General features: G+C 40.7%; 1 protein-coding gene across 4 annotated transcripts in view; it reads right to left on the reverse strand.

Annotated features, from left to right (window-relative positions):
* PDE1C (phosphodiesterase 1C) overlaps window positions 1–19,770 on the reverse strand; it is a gene marked incomplete at both ends in the record, with an annotated part of 536,637 nt that overhangs the window by 44,970 nt on the left and 471,897 nt on the right. For all 4 annotated transcript variants that reach the window (XM_079712011.1, XM_079712013.1, XM_079712012.1 and 1 more), the window contains 4 exons: window positions 1,299–1,376; window positions 8,401–8,631; window positions 16,646–16,821; window positions 18,674–18,794. In XM_079712011.1, coding sequence (XP_079568137.1) covers window positions 1,299–1,376; window positions 8,401–8,631; window positions 16,646–16,821; window positions 18,674–18,794 — 606 coding nt within the window. The remainder of the gene's footprint in view (window positions 1–1,298; window positions 1,377–8,400; window positions 8,632–16,645; window positions 16,822–18,673; window positions 18,795–19,770) is intronic.

Below are 19,770 nucleotides of genomic sequence, written 5' to 3' on the forward strand. Positions count from 1 at the left end.
ACCTTGACTTGGGTCTAATGATGTCTGGTACTTGAATAAACCTTACCCATAACAGAGTCTGGCTAAGAGACTGTCATTCTGAATCCTATTTTATCTCCATGTAATTCATGTCTTAGTCACAATTATTCAAGGAGGGTATGTATTAAGCAAGTGGTTTCCATTTGCATAAACAATTTGGTAAAAAAATTGGACATGTGTGTTCCCCAGATATTATGTGATAAGACACCTGGGGTGAATTATTTGAATGATCTTCAAAGAAAGAACTGATTTCATGCATATGGGTAAAGAGAGCATATCACAATGGCTTAGAGATGAAAACTAAAGGCAATTCTCTCTTTTAACAGATGTATGAGTTGTATTCAAATTTCTTCTTACTCCTCAACCTGATTACCCTGCATTTGTTCTTCTCTGACTAACCAAAGTACTCAAAGAATAGCTTAGCATCTAATACAATGTCTGCAGGGAGGTATGGTTCAAAGAGTCTGAGACCCTAACAAAAACCACTTCCTAAAACTTTCATTTTTAGTTTAATATCATTTATATGTATGGGGGGATAACTAGGAATAAGCCCATGTTATAATTGAAACAGGAGGATCATATAAAAGGTGAGAGTAGTTTTCTCAATCTGATGGTCCAGAGCTTGGAGGGCAATATAATTTGAACTTTCAGATTTTACAAAGAATGGAATGTTATTTATGCAAAGTAAAAGCAGTGCTCATGAAGCCCGTTACAATGTAGGTTCATTCTAACTGGTCTGGGATTGTCATCCAAAGCTTGCCTTTAAGACGTACTCGTGCTGACCAAACTGTATTCTACAGCTATGCACATTCTCCAGTATGTGGGCCTCCCAACATTCTGATAACACTGAACAGATTTCTGTTTTTGTTTTTCCCAAAAATAATAACTCATTAAAGGTATAAAAAATTGAAAACTGAAAACATGGAATATTTCCCATTTACGCCACATAATTCACAAAGACTTATATTCCATTCCATTATAATCAGCAAGCCCAGAATCAACTTTTCATAAAGTTTAAAATGAAAAATGGCAAGTGGGAAAAGAAAGAGTATAGAACTCATTTGTGATGGAGAAAGTATGGTGGAAGGGAAAAGATACAACAATAATTTGTAAATTATTGAAAAAGGGATAATAGTACTCTTTAAATGTAGTGAATGTTTTTTTCAGGGTATAAGACTATATTAACAATTTCACACAATTGCAACTATATGTGTAAATCTAACAAGCTTGCATTAAATTGCACAATTTATGGAAAAATATAATGGGAATTATGCTCTTACCATCTGTTTTCTTTGATTCATTTCTGACATTGGGTTGATCCTTCTTGTCTGTCTTATTTTTACCATCTTTCAAGTCACCTGAAAGTAATAAACATGACAAACAGTATATGTATAAAGCTAACGGGGAAGTTATAAATATCTTTAAACCTGTCAAGGTAAAAAAAGAAAAAAAACACATAATTTTAGTCGTGAGGGGTTACATGTCTGAGTGTAAATATCAGGAAACTGGATTAGGTCCTGGAAACTGGATTATGATCTGGAAATTAAGACTGAAAGTTCATGTTAAACAGGATTGTACTTAAGTCAATGGTGTTATTTTCCAAGGAAGGCAGTTCAGCTTTACTATTAGGCTGTGGAGTGAGGAAAAACCCGCGTTACTGTAAGTTATATCAATTTATAGCTACTATTTAACTTCTATGTGCTTTTCCTTATCTGCAAAATGGTGATAATAATACCTACTTTATAGGCATAATATAAGGATAAATGCATTTAAGGTATTGAATGTGCTATCTGGCACGTCACTCAATGACAGCTGTTATTCTAAAACAGAGCTGTAAATGGTACTTTAATTAATGAGCTTGTTGAAATCTAATATGTAAAAGTTAAAAAACACTATGCACACCAGTGTAGAGTGAACATGTGTCAAAAATTTATTTAATTCATTTATGAAGGAACCCGGAAGACAGTAAGGATGGTTCCAAGAGCATTTAAGGAAATGGATATTTCTAGGTATTTTAGAAATATGTTAAAATAAGATTGCTAGGTTAGAGACGAAACTGGTTATGTCTTACAGGGCAATAAAACTATAACTGTTGGGGTTATCTCCTCTAGTAGTCAAAACTCTACACGTTAGTACATAACTTCACAGTACCTAGGCTTGAGCAAATAGTAAATGACAAAGTTAAACATAGTCATGTTCTTCTAAAACAAGGGGTCAGCAAATTATTGTCCGTGGGCAAATCTGGCTTGTTATCATTTTTGGAAATAAAGTTTTACTGGAAACATAGCTACATCCATTCATTTATGTAATGTCTGTAGTTGCTTTCCTGCTGCAATGGTAGAGTTGAATAGTTGCAGCAGAGACATGCAAAGCCAGGAATATTTATTATCTGGGCCTACACAGAAAAAGTTTGCTGACCCCTGCCTAAGACAGTTAAATAATCCTTAGGCAGGTCTTTTTGACAACATGCCAGTGTGACATTGAAAGGACATGGTATTTCTTCTCTCAGATTTATTCTTAAGTTTTGGATATTTTTCTTACAAATCTTACTGATGGCGGCTTTCTTTTTAGCCTGCATAAAACCAAGAATAGATTACTACTAAATTACTGGCATTAATAAAGCAAAAAGACCCTAATAATTATTGCAGCCAGGAAGCGGGGAGTAGGGCCCAAGGCGGGAAGGGTACATTTATCTTTTCTACTTTCTTTGTGCTAGGCAGTGTGCTAAATGCTTTACATGCATCATTTCATTAAATTCTCATAGCAACCTCATTATGAAGGTACTATTATTGAAAGTAGACAAATTCATCAGATTAATTCACTAAGTGATCAATTTGCTGAATCACCAAATGATTGAGGATGTTTTCCAAGTTTGAGTTTTTCCTTGACTTCACTGCAGACACTCTGTCACACGCTGGTCAGGCCAGCTGTGTTGAGTGTAGTGGACTGCTCTCCTGAATGTGTTTCACATGCTCTCAGGCTGCATCTCTGCCCCAAACTTTGCAAGAGTGTCTGCTGCTATAGCAAAACTGCTCCTGTTGGCTACTTTAGATCTGGTTTAAGCCACTGATCTGACAAATGACCAACTGAGCTTTCTACAAAGTGATTTTGCTTAAATATTAAATAGTCTTAAGCAAAACCCCACAGAATCATCTCCATTTTATGGCTCTGGAACCTAAAGCACAGATAAAGTAACTTACCATAACATACACAGACAGGTCTGATTCTAGAGGCCAAGCTCTCAAGTATTGTATTTTGCAACTTCCCTATGAAGCTTAAGCTCTAGATTTCAGACTTCCATTTACTGTTGCCATTTTTATTTTTATTTTTATTTTTTATTTTTTTGCGGTACGCGGGCCCCTCACTGTTGTGGCCTCTCCCATTGTGGAGCACAGGCTCCGGACGCGCAGGCTCAGGAGCCATGGCTCATGGGCCCAGCCGCTCCGCGGCATGTGGGATCTTCCCGGACCGGGGCACGAACCTGTGTCCCCTGCATCGGCAGGCGGACTCTCAACCACTGCGCCACCAGGGAAGCCCTACTGTTGCCATTTTTAAATGCCTTTGACCTATAGATTTATATAGAAATGGTTACCCAAGGATAATTCAAGACCATTTTAGGTTACATTCTACAAAATAAGTAGTTTTAATGGAATTTGACAAATTCTAAGCTTGAGGGAAGGGGAGTCAACTCTGGCCATAGTGCCAGCAGGAGGAGTGTGAGTGAAGCACACGGTCATTGCACATTACCACCACCAATGGCCAAAATAGATGGATTCCTTTGGAAACCCCATGGAACAGTTCAAACATTGGCTTTTCCCTATTTTAAGGATGCCAGAAATGAACTCAAGGATGATCCTGAGCCTTGTAGTCAAACTAATTCCCTACAGAAAAATGGTCTTTCTTTCCTCAATGAGACTTCACACCTCTAATGCACAATACTTTAAGGTTTCAGGGTTGCCCTGGACTGCAGCTTTACCCACAGCTGCAGCAGGGCCAGGATGTCTTCCAGAAGTCAGCAGTAGTAGTCTAATGTGCTGGATGCTAGCCAGCAGCCTGTGGAAGCCTGCCTTCTCCTCAGTCAGGGTTGGGGAGGCTAAAGGGGAAAGTACCTTGATGGAGACCAAAGCTTAGGGGTTCCCATGATAGCTGATAGGGGACCAAATGTCTAGAACCACAATTAGCCAATATCCTTCAGCTCCATCCTGGAAGTATCTTGAGCGACCACAAAGAAGGGTGCCGGGGGCCTCCCTGGTGGCGCAGTGGTTGAGAGTCCGCCTGCCGATGCAGGGGATACGGGTTCGTGCCCCGGTCTGGGAGGATCCCATATGCCGCGGAGCGGCTGGGCCCGTGAACCATGGCTGCTGAGCCTGCGCATCCGGAGCCTGTGCTCCGCAACGGGAGAGGCCACAACAGTGAGAGGCCCGCATACCACACACACACAAAAAAAAAGAAGGGTGCCGGGAAAGTGACACATGTTTGTTTGATGATGTTCCTTGAACAGAATCCATTAGGTAATTTCCCATGGGTTGAATATGGACTAACGGCTGATGTGAGCTGTTATTCAATAAACAGGGGGAAACAAAAGAGCCTTTCTGTGCAGTTATAAATCATTTTAATTAGGCTGCTGCAACCAAGTCCCGAACCACCATTAACCTTTATTATTATTGCTCAAAATTGATTTCTTTCCCCACCTCTCATTTAATACTTAATTTTTAAGGGAAATGGTAGACTACTGCTTACTTTGGGAAATGAACGCAGTTGTGAGTCAGTCCAGCCTAGCTGAAGGCTCAGGGCTCCTGTTTTCTTTCAGGCACTCCCCTAACCATCTTAAAAATAAATTATTGCCACCTCTGCCCTGAGTATTTGTTTATACCTGTCTCGTAGAATGTATAACCTCCTTTGTGACCAGCATGTTTGTATTCATTGGTTTCTCTCCCTGACCAGACCAGGGGTCGGCAAACTATGGCCCATGAGCCAAACGTGGTCCCAATGCCTGGTCATATAGGTCCCACAACCTGAAAACAGTTTTTAATATTATTAAATGGTTGAAAAAAGAGAAGGATATTTAATGACATGTGAAAATTTAAATTTTCATAAATAAAGCTTTATTGCAACATAGCCATGCTCACTTGTTTACATGTTATCTGTGGCTGCTTTTGTACTAAAACAGGCGTGTTAAGTAGTTGCAACAGAAACTGTATGGCTGCAAAGCATAAAATTTACTGTCTGGTCCTGTATAGAAAGAGTGTGACAACCCCTGGAATAAACAGATTATAAGCTTCTTGTGGACAGTAGCTGGGTCTCAATATTCCTTCTATTTCCTACTCTCACCAACAGCGCCGAACCGCGCAAATAAGGGCATGCTGGTTAAGGAGTACAGAATTTGGACTCACACATTCCTATTTGACCTGAAATCTCTACTTAATGTTTGCTTGGCCTTAAGCAAGTGATTTAACCTTTCTGAGTCTCGGTTTCCTCATCTGCAAAATAGAAATGAGTATATCTACCTCATACAGTTGTTAGGATTTTTAAATGATTTCATGTATGTAAAATCCCACATACAGTGTCCGGCACATATTAAGCATTCCATAACTGTTACTGACGTAATAATGGCTGTTTTTATTAAGGAAAAGACATTTTAAACCCACTTCCCTAACAGAAAAAAAAGTAGGGAAGAAACACATCTTGCCTTTCTCACCAGTCCTTACATATTCCCCCTCTGGGAAGGAGAGACTCATGTAGAAGGAAGAGTTGAGTATGCACAGCTCAGCCCAGCCACCCGTTTCTCCAGCCCCCAGCCCCCTCTGAGATGCGTTTTCCACGAGACACACACCTTTTCTGTTACTGCAGAAGCAGCCTGCTTAGGTGTGGAGTGGGGGGTAAGGGACGAGGCCTGATCCCACCTGCTCTGCCAGTGTCCCATGGGCCATGCCCAGTTCAGGGAAGATGTGTGCAGAAGCCCATGGGCTCAGCAGATCAAGTCTGTGTTTTCCAGTTCAGCTCCAGTTGCAGTGGAGCTAACATTGTGATCACTTTCTGATTCTGGTGTCTCCCTCTTAGTTGGTTCCACCCTCAGTAGGGGAAGACAGGGGTGCTTTGCATTGCTCTCTGAAACTCCAACAGTTGTATTAGAAATTCTTATTGAATTGAACATATTTTCTGACCTATGATGCCTTTGAATACAAAGCAAACTAGCTACGAGCTGTCTCCAGAACCTGGCTGCTGAGGGGCTGGGCAAGTCGGATGATGGCCTTCCCTGCCTCCTGGGGTGTTCGTGGGGCTTACCTGAAGGAATTTAGGCAAAGCTCTTGGAACACGACATGAGCTTTTTTTTTTAAAACACCTTTTCATTTTATTTATTTATTTATTTATTTATTTTATTTATTTATTTGGCTGTGACGGGTCTTCGTTGCTGTGCGCGGGCTTTCTCTAGTTGCAGCGAGTGGGGGCTACTCTTCATTGTGGTGTGTGGGCTTCTCACTGTGGTGGCTTCTCTTGTTGCAGAGCACGGGCTCTAGGCGTGAGGACTTCAGGATTTGTGACACGTGGGCTCAGTAACTGTGGTTCACAGGCTCTAGAGTGCAGGCTCAGCAGTTGCGGCACACAGGACTAGTTGCTCCGCGGCATGTGGGATCTTCCAGGAGCAGGGATCGAACTCGTGTCCCCTGCATTGGCAGGCGGATTCTTAACCACTGCGCCACCAGGGAAGTCCTGACATGAGCTCTTATCATTATTACATGTATTAAAACATTGTTTTCTGTTCTACATGTTATATATGTCAATTGCAAAAATAATTGGAGAGTGTCGTGCTAAGCACTTTCTACGTATTTCTCATTTACTTGGGCTGTGTAGCATAATAGCTAGACCATGGTTCAGAGGAGATCACCTGGACCTATGAGGCAGGTGAGAGTGAATATGTAAAGAGAGAATTTATTATTTATTTATTTATTTATTTATTTATTTATTTATTTTCTTTTTAACGGATGGTCTTTTATTTTTTATTTATTTTTTGGCTGTGCCACGTGGCTTGCCGGATCTTAGTTCCCAAACCAGGGATCAAACCCGGGCCCTCTGCAGTGGAAGCGCTGAGTCCTAACCACTGAACCACCAGGAAATTCCCAAGAGAGAATTTTAAACAGCATCTGGTGTATAATCAATAAATGCTAGTTGTTTTATTGTCATTGTTGCTTTTGCTACCATTATTATTATTGGAAGCTCACAAGTGGCCCAAGCTATGAGCAGTTATTATTATGCACATTTTACAGAGACAATGGAAGGTTAAGTAACCTGGCCAAGGCCAGCAAGAAGTGAGAGGCACAGCTGTGACTTGAATCCAGGTCTGACTGCCAAACGACCATGCCACAACCTGGCACTTGAAAGCTCCAGTGACTCTGAACTTCCTGCTCTTCCCTAAACAAGGTAAGCAATTCCATGCCCCTATGCATTAGCTCATCGTATTCTCTCTGGCTGAGAAGTCCCTGTGTCCCCCCAAATTTCAGCATTTGAAACACAGCTTAGACATCACCTCTTCTTGAAGCTTTCTTTGACATTTACTACATCTTGCAATCCCCAGACCCAACAAAGCTACTCTTTTCTGCACATGGCCCTTGGGTATTTTATCTGCCATGCCACTACTGTTACTGGCTCAGAATTAATTCTGAGGGTGTCCATATCCCCTAGGAGATTGTGGACTTCTTGTGGCCTTTTCATTTCTAAATTCTCAGTGCCAAGAGCAGTGCTTGGCATTGAGTTGTTAACCAATAAATATTTGTTGCATTAAATATAAGAAATCATCAACTGTATGCACACAACAGTGACCAGCTCATCCTGGTTTGTCTGGAACTTTTCTGGTTTTACTACTGAAAGCCCTGAATCCCAGGAAACCACTCATTCCCAGGCTAACTGGGATGACTGGTCATCCTAATGTATACACTTGTTCACCTACAGATATATAGACAATACTATGGAAATAGACCTTAGGCAGACATGAGTGCCGGCCCTGCCAGGGGGATGGTACCTACAGAAGACTGCCTTTCTACTCATTCGTTCCTGCGCTAAGCACTCAGAAATGTGCTGGGATTGCTAACAGGAACTTCTCCTGCTGGTAGGCAGGCACTGGCCAGAGTCTCCAGGACTACCCAGCTGGAAAGGGCCCAAAAGATATAAATCTCCCCAGAGAGCATGGCCTAAGCAAGCTTCTGGCTGCTTTTGATGGGATCCTAATAGGATCCACAGCCTAGGGAGGTATGATCATCAGCAGCTGGATGGCCAGGGCAGCCCTGCTCTGTGACCTGTCCTCACAGGGGCAGTTCTTTGCCAGCGTCCATTCATCATATCATTAGCACCCTGAAAAGAGCCTTTCACCAGTGCAATCCTACTCACCATCCTCTTGCTTTTCTCCTGATGACTTCTCAGCTTTGGAATTTTTCCCACGAGGGCTGTCACTTTTGTTTGTTCCTGTTCCATTGACTTGATTCTTAGCTTCCCCAGATGCCTTTTTCTCGGCTTTACCAGATGCACCTTCTTCAGCCTGGCTTTTGGCTTCCATTTCCTTTTGCTTCTCCTCTGCGGCCAGGCGAGCCTTTTCTTCTGCTTCCTTCTTGGCCTTCTCCTCTGCATCCAGAACAAGCCAGGAAAGGTGGAGAAAATATAAAAAGAGGTCATGCCATTAGGAGAATTGCCTCTTTGGACAAAAGCAAGAATTTGCATTGGGAATTAATGCATTAAAATGACCTAAGGTGTTTACTGTGCGTTTGGGGTATAATTTTGGTTATGTCAAGTCAGATTGGTATGTATATTCAGGAAACCAATAAAATCTGTTCATGGTGATGTCATTTCTGAAAACAGTGGGCTAGAAGAAGGGGATAGGGAGAAAGTAATAATAAGGATAATAATAATTAATAAACCAATACTGTAATTGGCATTAATATTAATATTACCACCAATAAGTTCTCTTGAGTGTGTCCTCTATGCCAGGTATTATACTAAGTGCTTTCCAAGGATTACTTCCTCTCATTCTCAACCTCATATGGCAGCTACTATTATTGTAACCCTATTTTACAAATGTGGAATTGAGGCTCAGAGACATTACAAAGCTCTCCCACAGCCAAGTAAAAACTGAAGTTTCATGTAGATTTGCTTAGAAACTGGAGTTAAACATAAAAAAACTGATTACAAAACCAAAATACAGGGAAAATAACCACCACTAGAATAATACTGTTGCAGGCCACTGTCTGTGAATTTAAAAGTAGGAGGAGGGTAATTAGGCCTCACAAAGAAACATGGTCTTCAAACTGTCCACAGGGTGAGAGACAGCCTTTAGTTTGGCCAGGGATGCTGGTCTGTGTCTTCCTCTTTAATGAGAGGGTGTCAGCCTTATTTCCAATTTGGTTGACTGTGAAAGGGTCTGGCTCTGTGTTTAATCAAAAACATAGTGTAATTGCCTATGGTCAAGGATTCATGAAAAAATGGATACATTCATTCAACTAATATTTATTGAGCAGCTACAGTGTCAAGTACTGTTTTAGGCACTGGGAATACAGCAGCAAGCAAGAAGACTTATAGAGTAGAAAATACCATAATTAAGCAAACAAATCACTAGGATAATTTCAGATGGTGAAAAGAGTTTTACAAAAAAGTAAAGCAGAGTAATAGGATGGAACGCGATCAGCATAAGGGAAGGAGGTGGCATTAGGTAAGGAGGTGAAGTAGGTGACATTTGACCAAATCTTGAATGATGAATTGCTGACCATGCAATAATCAAGAAAAAAGAGCATTCCAGGCAGAGGAAATAAAAAGTGTAAGGCCGTAAGACTGGAATGAGCTTGGTATGTTCCAGGGACAATGAGTTAGCCAGTATGGCTAAAGCAAATTTAGTAAGGGGTTAGTGACAGATGATGTGGTCAAGTGACCAAGGACACGCAAAGTTGAGATCATGCAGAGCCTTGGAGGCAATGAAGTGGAGCTGGATTGTAGGAAGTAACCTACAGAGACCAACGGAAGGCACCTAACAGAAACCAATCCTCCCTTAAGGTCTACAGACTCACTGTCTAGCATTCAATTCACTCAAAAGGGCTTCCAACCTCCACTATGAATAGCATTATTGCATTTTTTTCTCTAGATGTGTTACAAATGCCCCACACCTCATTACCAGGAGTCTTCTTTACTTCCCTTGGTTAGCCCTGGTCCTGAAAACAGCTGGCTTTCATAGATGACAAGTGAGATTTTAATCTAATGGGCACCAGAGTGGTCATGCATGTGATCACATTTCCCTTAGTTTCAGCTGCTAAATAGCACAAAGCCCAGATTTGGTTCCAGGTTCACACGCTCGCCGGGCTTTATGGCGTTGTATTTTGTGCATGTCTGTGACCTCTGGCTTCATTTTACTCTTCCTGCCCTTACATTTGCCTGGCTCAGATGTCCTCCTTAATATATTATGAAGTTTTCATTCATCCTTTCATTGATTCATCCAACCACCTATCCAAACCAATACCCTGGCCTCACCCCTGACAAAGTAAATCAGACTCTGGAGAGAGAGGGGCAAGAAGAGGATATTTTTAATGCTCTCCAGATGAGTCTAACATGCAATAAGGATTACTGATTTAAATTTTAAATGTTTGCCATTCAATATTTCATGATATTCTACTTCCCAACAGGATGTATTGATAATTTACAGTGAAAAGGTAAGGAAAAATTTCTTAACAAAATTGCATAATTATGTGCATATATAGTATAATATGTCTTCTGACTCCTACAGAAAGGTACAACTAAAGAGGAAAAGAATGCCCTTGCAGAAGATAGGGAGATGGCATTCTCAAATAGGCTGCAGGCCCACAGAAGGCTCCCTAGAATGTTCGTCCAGACTTCCTCTTATTCTTCTGTAATGCCCTGAGGACAAAGGTCAAATGTCATCTCCATCACTGAATTCCCAGTGCTTGGTATAACACCTGGCACCTAGCAGATGCTCATGGAGTATTTGTTGACTAAATGGAATGTACACAGAGGGTGTGATTCACCCTATCTGCCAATGAACCTGACTCATATTCCATCATCAGCAATCCAGACCAGTATAAAATACAGGAACTATACACACCCTAAAGTCCTATCCTGAAAAAAATTAGCCATTTGACTGTATTTGACTATAGGTAAGTAAAAAGATGACTGTACTTACTACACAGAGAGGGAAAGAGGGCCAAGGGGGAAGAGAATTCATTTATACTCAGATATCAGGTAAAATAATGTATAATCCTCTCACAGAATCCCCACTGAATCTACTGCAAACTTTCAACATTCAAAATATCCCCAAGTTAAAAGTAATTTTGAGGAAAGCTGAAGGTGTTAAATTCTGCTTTGCTACAAGAGTGCAACATATTATCTGAGCAAGAAAAATTCATTTGACAACTGAGTCAGACCAATTTTCTATGGAAAATCTAGCAAAAAACCCCCAAAAAACCGGGGGGTACATTTCAGAAACAAGTCTGTTTGGGCTCAACTACAGTTGACAGCAGGCAATTAATGTTTAAATTAGTGAATGGTAGCTCTTATGACATCATAATCAGGTCCGACATGATTCCTTTCTCTGCAGCAATCATGTTCCAATGGATGGCTCTGAAATGTTCTACAACTTCTCTACTCTGCTCCTATCTCTTCTTTGTATCTCTGAAATATCTGATATTAGTGAGATCAGCCATCAGCATCCAGTGCTACTACTCAAAATAAGTAGACAAAAACAAGCAAACACATAAATAAGAAAAGAGAAAATAAATTGACAGAAGGAACATCTGTTCCACTGTAATCCAATCCCCTTATATTTTCAAGGTGAAATATTAATATATATAAAATCTTTCCTACTATGAGACAAAGTAGGTGATAGAACAATTAATTTGTATATGGTAACAGTTCTAGAGATGACATATATACAAAGAATTAACTTTTCAGGTTTTAGATTTAACATCCATGGAACTCCTAGGCTCCTAGACTAGTAGAAAGCAAACGCTGTAGTTCAATCTCATTTCCTTCTGCTTTCCGTTTCACACCATCTGTAGTGATGTGATCATTATGAAAATGGCCAAAAGCAAGGAGCTAAAGACTTAAGGTAGAGCACAGCCCTCATGATCTATAAATTACATTCCTCCTGAGAGCTGGTTCTATCCCATACTGAATGTCTGTGCAGTCTTGGAGAAATACATTGATTTCTTCATTTAATTTGCCTTTCTGAATAATGATACTATAGGCTCTTGGTTAAAAATGATATTGGGCTAATTATTCCTTAATATAATTCTCTGAAATGCCTACCTAAACCACCTACAAACAGAGAGAGAAAAGGAGAGAAACTAACTTAATAAAGACAACCAAGACACTATGTGAATTCTGAATAGTCAACTTTTGATTATATACAAGAACAACAGAAAGGTACTCCTAGCCAATTCAGGACTCAGAAGATGTTCCCATTGGACCTTTCTAAAAATTTTAGCAAAAGTGCTTCAGCTGACAGAAAAATTCAATCAACATTAAAAACTCAGAATGAGGGAATTCCCTGGCAGTCCTGTGGTTAGGACTCTGCACTTTCACTGCCAAGGGAGCAGGTTCAGTCTCTGGTCGGGGAACTAAGACTCTGCAAGCCACGCAGAGTGGCCAAAAAAAAAAAAAAGGAAAAAAAAACTCAGAATGAGGAAAATATGTTAATGATGTACAGTAAAGCTAGTACATCATAGTGTTAAATAAAAATAATTGTTAAGCTAGATATAAAACTTGATGCAAATATTTAAAATAATATTAAAGAATAAGTTAATTGTAAAATAGCAATTTACTTACAATCACCTAGGTTGAAAATCTTTTATTGTTTCAATAAAAACCGAGTGACAATGGAGGAAATTTTTAAAAATTCAATAAACTTCTCAGCACATGCAAAGGAGTATCATTATGTACTATTTCATATTTACCTTGATAGAGACATAATTCAATAAAAAATATGAAGATAATCTGTAGTAAAATAAAAATAGGATATATTTTTAAAAAATATAAACAGGGCTTCCCTGGTGGCGCAGTGGTTGAGAGTCCGCCTGCCGATGCAGGGGACACGGGTTCATGCCCCGGTCCGGGAGGATCCCACATGCCGCGGAGTGGCTGGGCCCGTGAGCCATGGCTGCTGAGCCTGCACGTCCGGAGCCTGTGCTCCGCAATGGGAGAGGCCACAACAGTGAGAGGCCCGCGTACCACAAAAAAACAAAAAACCCCCCAAAAACCCCCATAAACAAAGTTAAAAGGTATAATATACGACAAACTAACTAACTGGACAGAGGGAGGGCAGAAACTGCAAGACAGTTTGTCAACTGAAGAGTTACTATTCTTAATATATAAAAAGTTATTATTAATCAGTAATAAAAATATAAACATCCCAATGAGAAAAATAAAGGGGGAAAATATAGGGAAATGGCACTCTCACTACACTTCTACTGAAAGAGAACACGGTTTAAAAAAAAAAAACTTTCCTGAAAGAAATTTGATAATATACATCAAGAGCTTTAGAATTTTTCATCTACTTTGACAGAGGAATTCCATATCTAGAAATTTACCCTAAATAATCAGATGTAGGCTCAAAGACTGCTGAACTTGTATGTTCATAACAATGTTATATACAATAACGAAGAACTGGAAACCAAAATGCTCAGTAACAGAGAAATGGTTCAACTATGATATTCCAAACAATGTAGCCATTTACATCATATTTTCTAAGAATATTCAGTATCAGAATAAAATCTTCAAAATAGAAATAGAGAAGGAAAATACTATATTACATACACTATAATCTCAACTTAAGGGGAAATTTTTACTTATAAATATGCATAGAAAATCAAATTAAAAAGAATTACATCAGAATTTCAACAGTAGTTATATTTGGCTGGAGAGGTTATGAGTGATTTTTATTTTCTTCTTTATATATTTTGTTTATATTTCAGCATGGTAACCTAAACACCTACTATTCTTATACCAGAAAAAAATGTTTAAAAAGTATTAAATCCTGAATGGAAACTGATCAATATTTATCAGACTTGCAAATTGTTATACCTATATATCTTTGTTTGGGAATAATGATTTTCAGCCCTAAGAGCTGTAAAAAAAATACTGATTCAATCTTTCCTAACAACTATGCGTTCTGGCCTAGCTAGCTTTGTAAATCAGGTTGATTAATAAAACTAAGACTTTAGATCCAATTCCATTTCTGATCAATTTAATAACAACATATATTCAAGTGCCCCATGCAGGGCAGCCTTTGCTGAAATCGGGGTTTTCTGGTAAAAACGAATCATGAGCAAAACAGCCTGGAATAGTATAGCACAAACCAATCACCAATGGAAAAACAGATGCAAACTGAATTTCTGAATACCAGCCAACCAGCCAACGGCATTATTGGGAATATTAATTATAGGTGGGCATTTTGACCACCACCTTCTTAACTTTGCATTCAAACTTCTAACTTTCTTTTCCAGTTTTTCAAAATAACAGCTACTACTTATCAGGCACTAACCATGTGCAGGCTCTGTTCTCAGTGCTTTACATATGTAATTTCTGTTCTTTTCATCAACTCTGCGATGTCTATTATCATCCCCCAAAGGGAATTTTTCTCAAGGACTCTGCCTGAATTTGCCAAAGAGCACAGGGCAAGTAGGGATTCAACTCTCTCTTTCCCCAACTAACTTTTGCTTTGATACCCAAACTATCCTCCCACGAAATATATGTGTGCCTTTGTCTACCCTTTTCCTTGTTCTCCCTTTCCAAATTCATGGCTCAACCCCAGGCATCCTTCAAATCCTAGCTACAAGATGCCTTCTCAAGCACCCCAACCAAGGTTAGGGACAAGTTAGCTTAAGACTATCTCTGTCAGCATACCTCACATATTCAAAAACTATTAGTGCTTATTTATCTGTTCTTTTTAAAGGGCCAGTTTTCTCCTAGAAAAGAAACTGTCTAATGCTCCCCTAGGTGATTAGTTTCAGAAGGTAATTTTAGTAAGCCAGATAATAGTAAGCCAGGTACTTCAAATTATTTGAAGTACCACTTTCAATTGCGTGTTGTCAGGAACTGAATTTTCAAGTGTAATGAGTGTAAATGATTATAAGAGAGTGCTTCTTTGAAATTATGCAGTAGCTACCATTGCTGTTTGCAGTGCCTGTCAACAGGGAGGATTTCAATGTTTAAAGCATCTGAATAGACTGTGAGAGGCCACACCTAAAATATGGAAGAGGTGTTGGCTCCCTCCAGAGCTCAGGATGCAACCTCTGTCCCCAAATGATGAGGGCCCAATTATGCCTTAAAAGAGTCGTAAAGATAAACCCTTTGCCCCACCTGAACTGAAGAGCCACTTGGACAGGACACAATGTTGGCCTTTGAATAACTCCAGCAGTGAGGTCTCATCTCTTCCACACTAGAAGCAGCGCCCTGCCCCCAATGTTTGAGGACCAAGACTGCCAGAAAATGTGCTATGCCGGTCTACTCCTACTCTTCTTCTCACTTGTGCAGACACTGGGTGGATATAAGTATGGGATGCTGTGACCAGAGATAAAACTTTCCTTGCCTATAATGAGTGTCTGGGGCTCGGGGCCAGTAGGTGCTGGCGATGAGTGCAAAGCTTCAACTGAACTCCCGTTCTTACTTTAAAAGAAACTCTGTACAAATGCCTCCCTGCCCCACCCAGGAGACTGCGAGCTTTGAGGACAAGGATGTCTGTTATTCACCTCTGTGAATAACACAGAGTATAGAGCCTGGCATACGGTAGGCATTCAATAGATGTTGGCGAAAACTGACTGTTTTTGAAGGCTCACCTCCACAAACCCCATTGAGATCAGTCTCCTTGCTGAGCTCTAGAACCATCCACGTCTGTGCCCTCTCTGGAATCAGGCATCACAGCTTCCTATGACTTACCTCAGGGATATGTTCCTACCTAGACTATAGCATGAACATGTAGTATGTACGAATCATGTAGCACATGCTCAATAAACACAAACATGCATATGAGCAAATGAATTTCAGCTTTCAAAAAACAGATTTCAGGGGTTTTGTTTGTATGTTTCTAGTATCAAGAGTGATGACTATTCTGTCTTCAAATTTCTGTTAACCTGCACATTACCTTCATCTTAGAAGGTTAGCCTGAGTAATGGCTAAAGGGAAATTGAGAACATGAAAGATAAAAATGCATGTAAGGAGACTAAAGCCCCTTCTATCTCAACATACTGGCCGAAGTGGCTACTGGCCAGGCTTCATTTAGATAAAAGAAGGAATAAAGGCCTCATAAATGTGCCACATGACATGAAATAAGAATGACAAAATGGCCTAGCAGAAACCAAGAAATAGCAACACCTATTCTCTGTAGAATCTTCATTTCGAGAAGAGTCTGGTCATATAGCACAAAGGTCACACTGTCGGGAAGCTTGGTGGTCAGCCTCATTCTCTCGTGCACTGAGTGTTAGATATAATGAAGATCAAAAGATGGTCGATCCTAACGTTCAGCAATTTGAATTTATATCCTGAGTTTGTGCTTCATTGCAACACCTATAAATCAGGGGCGGCAGCGCCTTGCTTTGTAAGCGGGTCTGAGTGGTTTGGACAATATTCCCCAGCAGCACGTTACCTTTGGGCACCTTGGCCCTCCATCTCTCCCGATTGACATGCACCACCTCAGTCCAAGTGACTTTAAAATTCTTATAGTCAACAGGGATGACCGAATTGTTGATTGGGGCACTTCCTTCTGAGCCAGAGCTCTTGACACCTGATCGCTTTGCATCTGCCGAACTGATGCTGTTCAAACTGGAGGACAAAAAAAAAACCATACGGAAGAATTGGGAGATTGGGATTGACATACATACACTAATATGTATAAAATAGATAACTAATAAGAACCTGCTATATAAAAAAATAAAATTAAATTAAAAAATTAAAAAATAAAAAACATACGGAAGAGGAGGGTTAGTCTTTGGAAAATGTGTGCCCATAAACAAGCCTAAGAGAAGAGTGGTTAACACTCAGTTAACACTCAATTTCACTGTTGTGAAATTCCTGGGGCCTGAGCTTTGTAATTCCTATTTTCCATATTCAACAGCTGGGAAAGTCTCCATATTCAGCAGGAAAAAAAACCCCCAAGATTTCAGCCTCATGACTATTGATCGTCCCCACAGTCCCCATATTTCAGGTGTTCTTTTTCCATATGACTAGGTTCCCCACACAAGAATTCTCTGCCTTTGACTTTCGGAAATTACTGCATTTAAACTTGACTTCTACTTGGTTCCACAGTTCACCCACCTGCCTCCACACTGACCACTTTTCCAAGTTACCCAGTCACTTGGTCCTCTTTCTTTCCAGCTCTCCCTCCCCCTGAAGTCAAGATCCTCTGATCTCAGGATCCCCAAGGCCAGAGTAAGGTGATCTCCTTATGTTCCTGGGGAAGGTGGAGAGGCACAGACAGCATGGAGACTGTGGGAGATCGGTCATGCAGGAGACCTTTTTAAAGATGATATCATTTTAAGCTTTAAACGTAGGGACTACAGTAATATATATAATATTATAATACAGAAAGTGCCACCCTTCTGGGAAACTTTAAAGTATCACACACTTCCAAGGAGCTACAGTAGTGACTCACACAAATGCAAATCCACTGAATGACAACCAAGACTGACTAGATAGGTAGGGCAGGTCTCAGCCCAGCGCCGGCAGAGCTGTGGAGCTGTGGGACTCGGGCAGGGGGCTTCTGTCCTCCTTGTTAGCAGCCTTGACTGGGTCCCTCCACCTTAAGCATCCCTGGGGTCCCACTGTCCTAATAGTCTTCTTGCCTTTCTTCCTCCTATTTACTCCTTCTCTTGCCCTTTTCTTCTTTTTCTTCATTACATTTCTCTCCTTTATGAAAAAGCCCAAGGTTTTGCGTGGACGAGGAGGAGGGGAGAGTTGTACTACTGGTAATACGACTAGTAAAGACTGAGCGTTAGCTTTATTGTAGCTGACACTTCCCCTGTGCTGGACCCTGTTATAAGGGCTTTACGGAGATTAAATAATTCATTTAATCCTCCCAGTAACCTATGAGTATAATCCATGCTTTCTCAGATGGGGAAACTGAGGCAACTTCCCTGAGATGGCACAGCTAATAAGTAATGGAATCAGGATGTTTAACCCAGAATTGTGACTCCAGAGGCTGTGCTCTTTGACTACTAAACTACCCTCAATATAGTGAAGTTGTGGCAGAAGGTGATTTAAAGTTTCAGGTTTTTTCTATTTTCTTCCTGAACCTAGAAATGAAAGTCAGTTTCATTTCTTGTGATAACTCTGATCAGTGGCACTTTCCTTTTGGAGTATGGCAAGCAAGGACTCTCTGGGCACAGCAGGTAAAGTGCAGTGACTGATGCTGTTGTGAGCAAAGCCGCCAAAAGAGAGAATGCGGGGTGGGGGGTTGGTACTGGGAACCTGCTGGTCATCACCTAGACCCTGGTCACCCCCTTACAGGCCAGCCTGGAGAGTACAGAGAGTACAACTTTGAGTCCTCCTTTTATCTTTTATAAGGAGGAGGTAGGATGAACATAATTATGAAGTACCACCCCCATCCCTTCCAGAAGAAGTCTATCCCCATGGATGGGCCACCCTGACCCCCAGGCTTTCAAGATTCAGCACTGACCTTGAACGTCTCTGTCCTGTCCCACCAGTTTGAGAGGTTTCATCAATTAGTGGACTCAAGATTTTTTCTGTCATGTCCGTGAGCACAGTGAAGGTGGGTTCCACAATGAAATCAATGAAGCCTGAAGAGAAACAGCAAAACTTCAGAGGAACTGCATATTAACTTGGGCCTTTCCATATGTTCCCATGCCAACTGATGGGTTGTATCTTTCTTTTAAAATTTATCTTCATAGGAGCGCCAGATCAGATTAGGAGAGAATAGGTTGGTCTTAATCATTTAATATATTCCTTGTTTTGAATATCATGAGTCAGTTCCATTTCTCCTACATAACCTTCCTATAACTTTTTAGGAGATAGTTCAATAAAGTGCTTAAAAATGCAAGTTCAACATCTACTATGTAAAAAAATGATGTAATTGGTGCTGCATAAAAGACTAAGATGTGTAACACAACCTGCCTGCCCTTGGAAGCTTATAGGAGGAATTAAATGAGCACAAAAATGGAAAGGGCTAAAGGAGAAGCCCAGATAAAGGCCCCTGAGAAGGTAAGGGAGGGAGGATATTTTCCCTCCCACCGAGAAGGCTGCAAACAGCATCATGGAGGTTGTGATGTTTGAGCTGAGCCCTTAAGGGTATTCATTCTAGATGCAGGGGGTGAAATAAGCAAAGTGACAAGGATAGGGAAAAGTGCAGGATGTGTCTGGAGAATGACTGGGGCTTAGGGATTCTTTTGAAGTCAGAAAGGGAAAGCCTGGGGAGGCAGGTCATTATCAGCTCAGGAGGGAGGTTCTTAGGTATCAGGCTAAAGGTTAGGATTTAGGTAGGCACTAGAAGCCCCTTGAGATGTCTGGGCAGCATTGTAATAAGATTTTTTCCTGATGTTATTTGGGAAAGTTAATCTGGCAAGATGGATGGGAAGGGAGAGAGCAATAGGGGCTGAGGCTGGGAAACTCATTTTAGAAGCTGTTGCAATAGCTCAAAGGCAAGGTAAGGAAGGCAAGATCCAGTGCCATTTTAAGGTGAGAGTGTGATGGAGGCACAGATACATGCACAGTGGGAGGTGGTCCTGCCTCTAGGTGGGATCTGTCTGAGACTTCCAA

The sequence above is a fragment of the Hyperoodon ampullatus genome (genome assembly GCF_949752795.1).
Source record: "Hyperoodon ampullatus genome assembly, chromosome: 9".
Classification (NCBI taxonomy): domain Eukaryota; kingdom Metazoa; phylum Chordata; class Mammalia; order Artiodactyla; family Ziphiidae; genus Hyperoodon; species Hyperoodon ampullatus.